At 41.2% G+C, this 14,211-nt stretch overlaps 5 protein-coding genes across 6 annotated transcripts in view; 3 read left to right on the top strand and 2 right to left on the bottom strand.

Annotated features, from left to right (window-relative positions):
* Positions 1-1,411, top strand: part of LOC117895008 (nuclear hormone receptor FTZ-F1) — a 44,294-nt gene extending 42,883 nt beyond the window's left edge. Inside the window, exons 8-10 of the mRNA XM_034802357.1 lie at positions 287-545; positions 609-709; positions 777-1,411. Of these exons, the coding sequence (XP_034658248.1) occupies positions 287-545; positions 609-709; positions 777-926 (510 nt within the window). The 3' untranslated portion in view covers positions 927-1,411. The remainder of the gene's footprint in view (positions 1-286; positions 546-608; positions 710-776) is intronic.
* A 2,030-nt stretch (positions 1,412-3,441) lies between these two features.
* On the bottom strand, positions 3,442-5,233 carry LOC117895009 (ubiquitin-like-conjugating enzyme ATG3). Its single transcript, XM_034802359.1, has 4 exons — positions 5,070-5,233; positions 4,645-4,780; positions 4,389-4,579; positions 3,442-4,332 (listed from the first exon to the last, which is right to left on the bottom strand). Exons 1-4 carry the CDS (start codon positions 5,139-5,141, stop codon positions 3,742-3,744), a joined length of 990 nt encoding a protein of 329 aa, XP_034658250.1. The 5' UTR covers positions 5,142-5,233; the 3' UTR covers positions 3,442-3,741.
* Positions 5,234-8,561: 3,328 nt separating this feature from the next.
* On the top strand, positions 8,562-10,265 carry LOC117894331 (nuclear fragile X mental retardation-interacting protein 1). Its single transcript, XM_034801315.1, has 3 exons — positions 8,562-8,793; positions 8,849-9,129; positions 9,184-10,265. Exons 1-3 carry the CDS (start codon positions 8,605-8,607, stop codon positions 10,115-10,117), a joined length of 1,404 nt encoding a protein of 467 aa, XP_034657206.1. The 5' UTR covers positions 8,562-8,604; the 3' UTR covers positions 10,118-10,265.
* Positions 10,266-10,541: 276 nt separating this feature from the next.
* Positions 10,542-11,665, bottom strand: LOC117894333 (mediator of RNA polymerase II transcription subunit 11). 2 transcript variants are annotated; one of them, XR_004648866.1, is made up of 3 exons: positions 11,508-11,665; positions 10,693-11,451; positions 10,542-10,627 (listed from the first exon to the last, which is right to left on the bottom strand). XR_004648866.1 is itself a non-coding variant. In XM_034801316.1 (2 exons), exons 1-2 carry the CDS (start codon positions 11,578-11,580, stop codon positions 10,997-10,999), a joined length of 528 nt encoding a protein of 175 aa, XP_034657207.1. In that variant the 5' UTR covers positions 11,581-11,665; the 3' UTR covers positions 10,542-10,996. The 2 variants fall into 2 exon arrangements, 1 of the variants encoding a protein (XP_034657207.1); XM_034801316.1 differs by having other exon boundaries at positions 10,542-11,451.
* A 921-nt stretch (positions 11,666-12,586) lies between these two features.
* LOC117894018 (protein terminus) lies at positions 12,587-13,908 on the top strand. Its single transcript, XM_034800852.1, has one exon. The coding sequence runs from the start codon at positions 12,660-12,662 to the stop codon at positions 13,806-13,808; it is 1,149 nt and encodes a 382-aa protein (XP_034656743.1). The 5' UTR covers positions 12,587-12,659; the 3' UTR covers positions 13,809-13,908.
* The last annotated feature ends 303 nt before the right edge of the window (positions 13,909-14,211 follow it).

Raw genomic sequence — 14,211 nt, 5'->3', positions numbered from 1 at the left:
GCTCTCACCCATACCACAGCCATAATCAGAGAGAGAGAGAGAGAGGAGAGAGAGCGAGAGAGAGAGAGCGAGAGCGAGAGAGAGCGCGAAGCCAGAGAGCGACTCACGAGAGCATGTTGTAATCACAAAACCTCAAAATCTAGGCCTTACCATATCTTCATCACACATTAAACAAAAACGTATCTATTGAAAAATGTACTTAACTTGAATGGTTTATAATATAATATAAAATACTACAATGTACAACATAATATAAACTTTATATTCCTGATTCGCTGATTGGCAGGTCGATGATCAAATGAAGCTGCTGCAACACTCCTGGTCGGACATGCTGGTTCTCGACCATCTGCACCATCGGATCCACAACGGGCTGCCCGATGAGACGCAGCTAAACAATGGCCAGGTCTTCAATCTTCTCAGTCTGGGGCTGTTGGGCGTGCCGCAATTGTCCGACTATTTCAACGAGCTGCAGAATAAGCTGCAGGACCTGAAATTCGACATGGGCGACTATGTCTGCATGAAATTCCTTATACTTTTGAATCCAAGTAAGTGCGCATTCGTTTTTAAAGTGCCGGGAAGTATTTCAACATATTGCAAATCCAAAACAGCTGTACGAGGCATTGTGAACAGAAAGACCGTGTCAGAGGGACATGATAATGTGCAGGCAGCCCTTCTGGACTACACCCTCACCTGTTATCCTTCAGTCAATGTAAGTGCTTAACATATCAGCTACTGCTTGAAGAGTTCTAATATCTTGGACAATTATTATCCTGCAGGACAAATTCAGTAGGCTAGTGAACATCTTACCGGAAATCCATGCCATGGCCGCACGCGGCGAGGAGCACCTCTACTCCAAACACTGTGACGGCAATGCACCCACCCAGACTCTGCTCATGGAGATGCTGCACGCCAAGCGGAAGGTGTAGGGCCACGTGGAGCACTATATGGAATACTTAAATCATTTATGAAATGTAAATAACAAGGCAGGAAAATGGGATGCAACCCCCAGAGGCAGAGGCAGAGGCGAGACGCCTCAATGTAGAAATTTCGAATGCTATGCGTATGCGGAGCAGCAGGAGGAGAGAGGAGAGAGGAGAGAACGAGAATTCCATGTAGAGTGTACTATATGGAGAATGCATCATCACTACTACCACCAACTATCAATCACACCAATACACACACCACACATACACATTTGTTGATTCAATGTTAATTATTATTATGTTTATGGCTAGGTCTAGACTACGTTTACGTTTAACTAATTAATTAATTTGTCTTAAATTAATGCGTGTTTTATTTTAAGTCCCTCTAATGAAGCAACACTATACGATTTATGTATGGATCTATAGAGCAACAGAGGAAGAGGAAAAAAATCCAACTTCTTTAGGAATTACCGAAAACAAAAACAAAAGCAAGAGAATCATAACAAATTTTATTTTTATACACACCTGTCTAAATATATATATATACATACACACCAATATACATGTATCTATATACATACATGTAAGGACATGTACATATATAAATATATACACTTGTATGTAAATTGGCGTAACTTTTAAGCGTCGCGTCCCACTTTTTAATCGTGTAACTTTTACAACTATTTCGGTTTTTAGTTAAGTTTCTATAAAAACTGTTTTCGTTTTCCTTTTCGTTTGCACCTGTATTTTGAATCCTGTAACTTTTGCGCCAAGTGTCTTGCATAGTATTTGCGTCTAACCTAAAGGGAAAGAAATTCGAAAGTAAAGCAAATTTAGGTGTTCATGAAAAACAGCATACTGTAGAGGTGTATGTATGTATATGTACAATACTATACGATAATTGTAACGTAACTCCACTTAGATCTAAGAAACCAATGCAAACAACTACCTACAAAACGATGATATAGAACGAGGATGAGCAAAACCATCATGTTTAAAACTATGTAGTAAATATGCAACACAAAACACATCCACACCACATACCTACAAAATATTTAAAGTTAGCTGCAAGTTTCAACAGTTTGTAAATTTTAGAGAAAGTGTAACTCCATTATTTCAGTTTAAAGCTTGTAACTATAATAATTATAATATATTTTGTGCAAATCAAGAAAACAAATGCTAAATTAGTTTCAACAAAAAACGGAAGGGTAAAAGCAAATGGTAAAAATTAAAGTACACAGAAGTTAAACAACATTTTAAAAATCAATGGAAGATATGCTTATCCAAGAGTTGGGGCAATGAGGAGAAACCAAAATCGAATCACACGTAAATCGAAATATAAATCCAAATAAAATGCTTTTAAAGATAACATTTGATTGAAACCGCTCTTAAATCGAATATTAAGTAAACAAATATTTCATTTAAATTTAAACACACAAGATATATTTTTGTAAACATTTTTGTATATACTTTTAGATTGTTTAGCCCCTTGGATCCTTTCACATTCGTCCCAAACATTGCCCCAATTGTTTTCCAGGCATTGCGCTTATACAAAACGTACCTTATAACATTAAACAATTTTTAAATTCAAAATGCGGTAAAGAGAAAAATATTATTATACAACACACAGCCACTCAAACTTCGAATTCAAAGGCAGCATACTCTATCTTCATTTATGTATGTATTTAAATACACAAGTAAAAATGGAAATTTCCAAAAAATCGTTAAAGATGTAGAACAAATCAGGAGAAGGCTGATGTTGAGAGGAATTTTATGAATGTTATGGATGTTGTTACATTATGGTCCGTGGAGAACAGAACAGAGCAGAGACGACGTCATCTACACAGTACATAGGCCTGCCTGGGTATACATGTGTGTATATAATATGTATTTAGGTTTAAGTTGGTATGTTTAACTGCTGTATGTATTATAAAATGTAAAAAAGGAAAACTAAAATAAAAAAAGTGTGGTTAAACACTGTAAAAGCTGGCAATGCAAAATGGCAGGATAGGTGAGGTTAGGCATAGGATAATGCAGCCGTTACAGATATGTATGTAAAGGAATAAAGGTACACGGACAAAATTGTTAACGTCTAACGTAATGTCTAGCGTAGTTCAAAACACACACACACCTTAGTGGACGACGAAGAGCGAACGGATCGATTCAGACGTGTTTAGAATTGTATGGCGTTTGGTACGTTTATTGTAAAATTGATTACGATGTGAACCTGTTATTGCAAATGAAAAGTGATTTTAACTGTTAAGAAAATCTATACATGTATGTACACACATATACATACATATATCTATAAAAACCCCAGAAAAATTAACAAAAAAATGAAGGATTTATCAGTTATACATATATATACATTTAAGATTAATATAAAGTCAAGCAACACACACACATCCACACACACAGATATATTTTAAGTTGGAAAAATTGTTCAAAAACTAAAAAAGAACAAAGGAAATCATTTAACCAGAAACAAACTACCTAAAACTACTGCATATTTAATGAATTTACTTATTTAATATGCTTTATTATTGTGTTTACATACAATTTCATCTCAGAGATGCTTCAAACATGCAACCAAGCAACAAACCAACCAACCAACAACAAGAGCAAAGTGTAATAAAAATTAATTATAAAGTGATGGCCTATTTGTGTCGATAAATAAGCCCAAATATTGAATATCATATAGTTGTGGTTGTGTTTGCACAAAGCTTTATTCGACCCTCTACTCCTTCGATGATTTTCAATGTTGCGTGTTATTGGGTTCTACATTTGCTGCCCCAATAGCAGATGCCTCCTGCAGGTCTTAGGACATGTTAAAGTTTTGCGTAAAGTCGTATTCGATGGTGGGTATTACGGTCTGAACGAACTTCAGAAATATTATCAAGTATAAATGCACGCCCAGCTGACCCCCGCCCTCCTCGACTGTCTGGATAATCTTCTTCATGATGTCGGCGTGGCGACACGGGTGCACAGAGGCCATATTGGGCCCCGGCAAATGCGGATGCGATTCCATAGTGACAGTCTTTTTCGCATGATCCTGCGAGACGTCCTCGTACATTTGCTCCACGGTGAGCGGCTTGCGCTGCTCGTCATAGCCCACGACCCAGAGACGTGGCGTCTGATAGTACTTGTCGTAGCTGATGTGAAGATCGTAGGTGCGCGTGTGGAGGACAGAATCACCAAAGGCCTCGGTCATGGCGGCAGCAGCGGCGGGACTGGCTTTTGCCTCCACTTCCAGCTTTCGTGTAGTGGTTGCTACCGCTGGGTCCACTAGGTCCAGCATGCCGCTCTCCTCGAAGGCATCCATGTCAATAGCCTCGTCATCGTCCTCATCCTCGCCATCAACAGCATCGCCTGGGGCCGACTTGTCGCTATCTGGAGTGTGCATCTCATCCTACAGGAACGACTGTGGCTTAGAGGCCTCTTCAAAAAAGATTCGCTGGCACTCACCTTCGTCTCGTCCATTGTCAGTTCGCATATTTTCTCCTCTAGCTGTGTGGTTCCGTCATCGTTTAGCTGGTGTGTCTCCACCCAGCCCCCGTCCCCGGACTCTTCCTCCACAAGAGTCTCCTCGCCCACATATTCCATTTGCTTGCATCGTCGATAACATGGCACGTTACGAGTTATCAGGAATTGCTTATCTGCGGGGTTAATTGGCTTAATTTATAAATCGGATCAGTTATTATCGTCGAATCGCATTACTCACCCTTCGGTAAGTAAGGTTTGGTTTTCGTCTCATCCCCAGCAGCCCACTGCCAGGTGGGGCAATGGTGGACCAGGTGATCGCCCGCTGCCACAAACTCCTCGGGCGTTAGAACGCCAGTTTCGCGAAATTTTGACTCCTGCAATTAATTGTAATTAATGGGAATAGTGGGGGCGTGTTTAATTAATGGAAGTACATATGTATGTATGTATGTATGTATGTATACGTTGCCAGTTGGACGCCAGTCGATTCTTATGTATAAATGGGGTAACTGGAAAGGGGCAATCAATAATGAAGACAAAAAACCCCTTTGTTGTCCAGTATGCGAACATATCTATTCGTATGTATATGATTCGCAACCGATTTTTGATCCATCAGAGATTCCATTCTTCGTTGCAGCGTAACAACAAATAGAGAAGCAACAATACCTTTAGCACTGGCGTTAAATATTCGGCCACGTTTAGGGCTGTGCCCTTCACGGTGTTGAGGACGCTCTGCATTCTCCTGGGCTAGATGAGTATTTTCTTTGTTCACTAATTTATAAACAATTAAAACATTAACAAATTGAGTGTGACGTGCAGTGTATCGGAATTATCGATACCGAGAGACCCTCGGAAATATACCGAAATAGACCCTTTTATTTTCAAAATATACTGTAAATATACCGTAAATCTTAAATAATTTTCCTCGACTTTACTCTATTGTTTAATATTATTTTTATTTTTTTTTTATATTTAATCGCTACTGCGAAATTGGTTGGTCGCAGAGATGAGTCCGCATTGACCAGGTACTTCAGTTTTGTGTTGAATATTATAAAAAAGTTACTGAAAATTTTGAACTCAAAAACGAGTTGTTTGCCGAACGAAGACTAGAAATAGAATGTATTGTTTAATATTACGAGCTAGTGAGGAGCCTAGCGCTAAAACTAGAATCTTATTCGATTTTAATAATTTTATTCGATTTATCAACCGATTATACATAAGATTGTCTGATTTTCATGACTTATCTCTATACGATTGATTGCAAAATAAGGTTACAACGAAGAAGATGAACCTAAAAAAGAGCATTAAAGTTACAAACAAGTTACAGTTAATCAATTTTAAAGCTGTCAGTCTATCAGAAAAAGTCGGTTTGGTTCGAAGCGGAAAAAAAAGTTAGATTTTGTCGGGTAGTGTAATTTGTCTTTGTTTACGTTCTTCTTCTTCTGCGTGCGCTTGTCGATATTTCATCTATCGATATGAAGCAAAAGCAATGGATCGGGCACGAGTGCAATGGATCCATCGTGACCGTTTACGGTATATTTTATACTTTTCGGTATATTTTGACTTCGAAATTGAGTCGACGGTATATGTACGGTATGTTTTTTTCTAGTGTTCGTTCTAGTGTTTGTTCGTTTTTAGTTTTGAGTTCAAAATTTTCAGTAAAACATTTTTTCTAATATTCAACATAACATAACAACTAATTTCGCTGTAGCAGTTAAATAGCAAAAAAAAAGATGTATATAATGGTAAATTTAATGAATTTCATCGGCCTATTAAATTCAATTTTTAGGGTATATTCAATAATATAGGGTATCCAAACTCCCATACGGATGTTTTTCAAATATCCCTCGAGGACGTTCTCTCTTCTCTTCTCTTCTCTTTCAGCTAAATCGTTATTTTTGTAAACAATCCAATAAAAGAGTCAAGAAGAGTAGTCCAATCTTGTGGCTAATGTATTGTAAAATCGTTGAAAATTGTAGTTCCACGGCTGAGAGTTTTAGTTGGATGGCAATATTAAGCAGAATATTAAAATCGAGTAAATATGCCATTAACCGAGACTGATTAACCTTCTGTTGACCAATGGGTGTTTAAGTGCATACTAAGAAATTTATGAGACTTAAAGATTATTAGCGCAGTTTAGCTGAATAAAACGGTGGCTACAATAAACATTTACAAGCAGTATTATTTCTCCAATTTGGACAAAGTGCTTAACTATTTAAATGGCGGGCGTTCAGCTGGTTAAATTTGAGCAGTCACTCGGAAGCGTTTGAGCCATGCCCCCAATTCAAAATAGAGATCAATGGAGCTCCAATAAAGAAATATAAATTAATTCTTTAAAGAAATCGGTGTGGAGAAGACCATAAAGGATACCCTGAGACTGACGGTTCGCCCGCGCCAGTTGGTAGCTGATTGCTCCGCCTCTTTTAAGTAAACAATTTTCCCTCTTGCAGATTGGCAATGGAGGCTGTAATCATGGTAAAACCAGCGATCATCTGGCGCCGGGTAAGATGAAATTGTTCATTCACGTCCAGAATGCAGGACCAAGGCATGGCCACAGGCACAAGCTGACAAAGTGCATGTAAGTAAATGACAACGCTTCGATGCTGCCAAATAAACGTCCTGATCTCCTTATATTTCTGCTGCCGTCGACATCATCATCAGATACGGCCCGCCCGCGCAGCTGCTGGAGCTCGTTGGTGTCGCGGCCATTTAGGGTGGAATAGCGCAGCTCATCCTCTCCGCTATCGTCGGCAGAGTCCAAGTCCTCCTCATTAACGGCTACTACCATTGGGTGCGACATTTTCTGGCTTTAAGTTGGCCAGCGACGAGTTACATTTGCTTGGATGGAGGAGAGTGCCGGAATTTTACGTTGTGCCACCACCCACCACGGCTTGTGGTTGAGCCGAGGTTTTGGGGCAATCGCTTTGGTTTCACCGGCAGTGACTTTTGTCCATGGTCTTATGGACTGTGGATCCTCGGGCAACGCCTCCTCGCCGCTGTTGCGATGTAAATCCAACCACTCACCGGAGCTCAGAGGCAGCACCTCAGAGCCATTGAGACCGGCAGAGGCGCGATCCATCCACATAAGAATGTTACTCTTCACCAGATTGGCCTGCGGACCTGCAAAAGACAGTTAAAGGGTCACAGTTTCAAAGTGACAGATTCAATGTGGAAATGACCTGCCATCCAACCTGTTGTCTCCCATCGTGTCCCTCTTTGGCATTCATCTGGATAGCACTAGCAGAATAGGCACCTCGATGAACAATTGACCCTCTGGGTAGCCTTGGCCAGGCCTCTGGAAGCCTCCTACGGACAAATTGACGCTCAAGACATGGAGTACATATGTACATATGTATGTATGTACATATATAAAGCGTATAATAAAATAGATATTCTTTCCTCTTTCTTTCTTCGTGATTTTTGTTTCCTCTTTCCTTTCTTTCGTGTACAGTTTTGCCGCGACAAAAAATATATCATCTGACCATTTCTAAGCCCTTTCAGAATAAGTTGGCTTGTTTCCATGAGGGAAAATCGTGTGCGGTAGTGCAGATTAGGGTCTAATATATTCTACAAATTTAATTTACTAATTGTATTTTCCTTTTCAGAACTCATGTAGGTCATATGCCTTTGCACATACTTTCGTTCAGCAAATGGTAGACAAATTCTGTAGCATTTTTAAAACATAAAATTGGTATTTTGGTATCTTTCGAAACAGTCACAATCTCAATGAATTACTTTAAAAATTTGCAGATTATAGAGACCGAGAATGTACTATATAACATACAAAACATATAAAAATGTTAAATGCATGTTAGTCTAAGACAAAGATATTGTTAATTAATAAAAGCAGTTGATTAAATGGATTAACATATATTATTAATATAGTTTATTTTTTTGGTTAACCTTTTTAGTTTTAACCTTATTAAGCAATTGAAGAAAGATGTATCATAAAAGCAGCAAATCCTGAGGGGAATTTAACGATGATTCGAGTAAAATTACATGTTTAAAGCTGAACTAACCTAACCAGCTGGTAATATTAAACTGAACATCAAAATCGAGGAAAATGATTTTAGATTCACGGTATATTTTACGGTATATTTTGAAAATGAAAAAGTATATTTCGGTATATTTTCTAGGCCCTCACGGTATATTATATCGATAATTCCGCGGTCACGCTGCTCACCGTACTCCACGCTCAAAAATGGAAGAAAAAGTCTCGCCAAGATTCGTTCTGCCGTCTCCCAAATTCGCAACGACAGAAAAGGAAGCAAACAAGACAACGATGCACTACTTGACGCCCAGTGGGATGACACTGCTGCCACGCGCCAAGCAGCCCCCGCCGATGTACGGCGCACGAGGCAGCACAGTTCCAGCCAAATATTTGGAGCAGGTTCGATATAATGCTGTTTTCCGATCATGGAGATTAGTAATTGAATCCCATTTAGAGCACGATTACTTCCTTGCCACAAGCTCCACCAGTTTACAAGTCCCCGCCTCGCCCCGAGCACTGCCACAACTGTGGCATGGAATTGGCAAACGCTCAGGACATGAGGCGACACTTGGAGCAGCACGAGGCATGTCCTGCAGAAGGTTGCGACTTTGCCGCCCTGCACAACATCGTGGAGCATCATATTGAAGCTAACCACATAACTGGGGTGTATCAGAAAGTGAAAAAGTTATGGACCCCCGAAGACACAGCTGCCTGGAGGGCAGAGCGTAGAAAAAAGTAAGTGCTTAAGGGCTTAAGTAAGTGGGAAAGGAACTAACTCGACGTTTACAGATTTCCCACGGCAGCGAATGTGGAGCTGGCCAAGCGTGCCAAGGAACAACGACTGAAACGTGGAGAGCGCTTGGAGGCGTCAAAATCTCGATTTGGTAGACGCGAAGATCGACAGCGTACGCGACCCAACAACTCTCAAGAAAAGCGACCCAGGTCTAGCAAAAGGGCTCAAGGCAAGAGCCAACACGTGAACCAGAAGAATGATGAGGAAAGCATTCGTCAGAATACAGATGCCTTAGAAGAGGACACTTCCTGTATAAGTGGAACTGGCGTGCCCATGTTTCGTGGAACGGGACAGATGGTGAACTACGAGCATTCCAAAGACAACGGACAGCAGAATAAAAATGCTCTATGTGGCCTCTTGGGAATGTATGGCTCGGGTAGTGAAGACAGCGAGATTGAGTCTGAGGAAAACAAGCAATGGCAGGGGCAGAGAAGTCCCCAACGGGAGACAGAGTGCAGCACTGTGAAGAATGAAATTTCAAGGGATGATCCGTTAGTCCCAAATACAGTTGTCCAAATGAACTCCTTTGAAACTATCGAGGAGTGTCCCATGAGTTCTGAGGATCTGATCAAGGAAAATTACAGCTCTTCTGAGGACGCACCCGATGAAGCGCCCATTCAACGTGTAATCGAATCAATAGCCGAGCCGGCTATACACCCAACTGAATTCATAACACCGAAACCTCGACCCTCCCCAAAACCAACGGCTGCGAAGGCACAGAAGCGTTTTTCTAGCCTTAACTACAAGCGAGCTCGTAAAACGACAAAACCGAACACAATGCTCTCCAAGTTGTTGGCCTCCGATATTCGGCATGAGCGCAATGTCCTGCTGCAGTGCGTACGCTATGTGTGTGAGAACCAATTCTTTGGCATCGGAGCAAGCACCAGGGAGGATACAGAAAAGGGAATAATTTTGCCTAGTCAGATGTAATTATTATTCTTATTCTGCCTACAAGTACTTGTGTTAAGCAGAGGGTATCGAGTTTAAGTTTCTTTTTTTTTGACTATCTATTAGAACAGAACAATAAAATATCACGCTGGAAACATGTCTCTCCGTGAGGTTCAGGCTTTCTAACATTCTACCAATTCTTCATTCCATTTCTTGTAAAAGGCAATGCCCTTAATGAGAAATACCATCTGTATAACTAAAAGCCATATTAATGCAGAAGAAAATCCATTTGGTGGCAAGGTAACAAACTTACCAATCGGAAACAAAAAGTAGCTCATGACAATGGGCCCAAAATTGGTCAAGCAGAGCCCAACACAGTAAATAGCCTTCCTTTCCTGAGGGTAGATATCTTAAAATGTAATTAAGCTACCATTATCGGTAGTGAAAGTTCAATTCTCACTTTAAATATGCCAACGCGGATCAATATTCCCGAAATTATAAGCAAAACGGAGCCAACCATATGCACACATCCAGCCTTAAAAAAATGGTCGCCTTTTGAAGCATGCCCAAGGGATTTTTCAAGTCTGATTAGGTATGTCTGCATTACCAATATTTACCTGACGTCGCCATTATTCTATATGCCCAGTTTATCGAGAGTAGGCCAAAAATCGCATTCCATATGGCGAACTTCTTCATTGAATCTGAAAGCGGACACGCGCAGCAGCATTTATACATTTTTCTAATTTGTAAATTGTATTCAATAAAATGCTCGAGAGAGTTGATGTGTGTGTGTAACATTGCTTAATATAATTATACTCCTTATGAGTGAAATCAGAGAAATGCCCGATCTGGTTTCGGGTCCTCCCAACTAACCTTGGAGTACTTGCATTCGCACTTTATCCTAGACTTTTTATTGTATGTTCAGTTAGTGGACATTCCAGCCGATGCATCGCCACCAACTCCACTAGAGTCGCCACCCGATGAGACACCCACGCCGCCACCTGCCTGTTGCTGTTGTTGCTGCTGCTGCTGGGCAACGGCTGCTGCAGCCTGCTGCTGTTGCTGCTGGGCGGCGGCATGTTCTTGCTGCCGCTTCTGCTGTTGCCTTGCGGCGTGCGAATGCTTGGCCTTCGTCTCCTCCAGCTCACGGACTCGCGATCGGGCATGCTGGATGCGGTGCCAGGCCATTTGAAGCACCTTTGCTGACGCGTAGCCAGAGCCCTCGTGAGGCTGTCCGGTGGACACTTGTGTTAGGTAGTTTATTTGTTCCGAAAGTTTCGATTCGACACTGGACAAACTCTTGAGAAATTGCTGCGACTGCGTTTCGGCATTCTTTTGCGACGACTTCTCTTTGCCAAGTTCCTGCAGAGCTTGCCCTGTAAAGATAAGTATGATAAGCTGGTATACTTATAGCCGCCGGCTGGCTATTTACCTGCACTCTGCATGCAGAGAATGATTTCTTTCTCAATTTCGTCTAGAGCGTGTATTTTATCCAATGGATTCATGGCGATTTTTTGTAAACAAAAATTTGTCGGTAACTCACAATAGAGATGGACTACAATCGATATAATCGATAGTCATCGACTAGGGCTGAAATCCCATCATTCCACTATTGAGAGCAAAAGTAAGTTTCTAAGTTAAAGACCAGAACTCAGCTAATTTTCTTGCGACAGTAAGTGCTACCTATATATTTTGCTCTGTGCCCAGTATGACCAAAGTGCGAAAAGTGCAAGATCTCTGGGTACACTGTTTTTGTGGATGTTTACAAAATGAAATCCGTTAAAAATTCAAATTTTGTGTGAAAGCAGGAGGAGTGTGTTTTTTCAGAGTGGATATCGAGCTTGGAGGACAACAATGCATACAGAGGCCACGGCATTATTGAATAAGTCCGTTCCGGCGGGACAGAAATTCAATAAACAAGGGTTTTATGTCTTTATAAATTGATAAAACGAGTACCGAGTATACGTCGACTGCATTAATACGTTTTAAATCGTCTTCATTTAATGCTCTTTTCTAGCCCTCGTTTCTTGATTCTGTCTACCAAAGATAAAAGAATTGCATCTTTCGCTCCGGAAGTATTTAATCGGCTAGATTTCTGGAATATTTTCTGCTGATTCTGAACTGAACTGTAAAATTCTTGCGGCAAAATATTCTGTCGAACAAAAAAACAGGGTTAATTTCTAATCGTTTGTATGGGAGAAAAAAAATTGCGCATCTGAGTACTGGGCTTAAGTATAAGTATTCTTGATAATCCTCTTGGTCATCGTTCCGAGAAACCCGGTACACACGGAGCACAGGTAAAACCATTTTAAGGAGACAAAGTAGGTAATATTGTATAGACCAGTCGCTACTTATAGCCATGCTAGCCCCTATTGGTACATGCACCTGGTTCCCAAGGACTGTTAAGAGATCCCCAGATCAAGATTTTTTATGATGTACCCTTTTTGGTGTTCCATACCTGTCCATCCACATATTGGATTCACAGCTGTCAGATGTCGTTTAGTAGTCCGCCTGATTCACTCCTTAAGATCATACATATATAAAGCCTTAAGAAGTTATACATAGCATCAGTAAAATCCTAACCATGCTGCGACGAGCTTACTCCCGCTTCATCTTCGAGACAATTGGCGATTCACGCGTCTTCCACCATCAACGATTTATCAACGATTTACAAACGGATTGTCCCACCTGTAAGAGTTGTGTGGAGACCAGAGAGCCCTACAGCCAGCACTGGAATAATGACTATGGTGCCGGAACGAGCCACCAAATCAAAATGAGTCCCGTCGAGAGACTGCTTTTGAAGCGAATCGAGACGGAGCGAATAGAAGCGTTTATGCTATGCAATGGGAGCGTCTCTGGCAGAACAAATGACTTCCTATTAGAGGCTGGAATGGAGGCAGTGCCCCAACTGCTGCGATTTCTTAGCTTTGGGGCCGCCAAGTTGGAGGTGACCATTGGATTTTATGTGAACGTGAAAAAGGAGAGAATGTATTACGAGAGTACTGCGATGAGCGTCGAACACCACCTAGACATCGTGGAATCTGTTGATATGCTCTTTTCCATGTTGCTGGAGAAGATAAGCAATTATGTATTGCTGCAGCAGCGCGTTCCCCTGGAGGCTTGCGTCATTAAACGAATGAAAGTCACGGTGAAACGTCATGTTAGTCCTATATCGGTCCAGTGGCGATCCACCGCTAGGCTGCCTCTCCAGTATCGTGTAAAGAACTCTGATATTGGAACCGATAATCGGGCACACATAGATACAGCCCTAGCCCAGATCTGTCAGAGTCCCAGTCATAAATTCAATGTTGGGCTCTTGCCGGATGCTTTGCAAGCGAATTTTTATTGCTTCCGCGTCTGTACCAGCACCAAAGAACTCTACGCAGTTCCTTATATACTCCGCAATGATGATGTCGACAACACACCTACATTCCTCATACACTCCGATATAGCGGGTAATTTCCAGGGCCTACAGGCAATCAGGAATGTACGCAAGTTCCTTCGTGCTGATGGACAGGATCGAGTGTTCGAATGCCGAAAATGCAAGTCGCGTTTCGGCGATCGCGTTCAGTTCGCATTGCATAAACGAATCGATTGTGGACGTGGCTTCATGGTGTGGCACATTGAAGAAGACGCCATAGAACTGCACCACAATTGCTTGCCGCTACCGAAAGCCTACTTCAAGCACGACTGGTTTGGTTTGGGCACCAAGAAAACTGAAAAATCACATTGACAACATGGACTACGACAAAGTTGGAATATACAATTGAGCAACCAGCAGTAGCACGTGCATGTCCTTAAAGAGGATTTACAGCCATTGAATTATCGCTTTTAAGACCATTTTTATAATTTCTGCTTATAAATACACATAATTATGAAACATATCACCATCTGCTCTCTCCATTCTGTGTTGTGGGTGCTTTTTATAGCCGGGACTCAAAGAGTTAAGGAATATATCAGATTTGTGGTCGAAGTGCTGTGCGTAATGCACAGAAGGAATCATTTCCGACCTCATTATGTGAATAATTTGTTCAACATCAATAGCTGTCTGTCTGTTTGTCTGTTTGTCTGTTCTTCTGTCCGTCCCGATGAGTGCGTAATTCTCAGAGAAAATTCTCTATAAGGAGTAAAGAAAC

The sequence above is a fragment of the Drosophila subobscura genome, chromosome J (assembly GCF_008121235.1).
Source record: "Drosophila subobscura isolate 14011-0131.10 chromosome J, UCBerk_Dsub_1.0, whole genome shotgun sequence".
In the NCBI taxonomy this organism is placed as follows: domain Eukaryota; kingdom Metazoa; phylum Arthropoda; class Insecta; order Diptera; family Drosophilidae; genus Drosophila; species Drosophila subobscura.
Note: the sequence above shows the minus strand (reverse complement) of the source record. Positions and strands in the feature narration are given on the sequence as shown.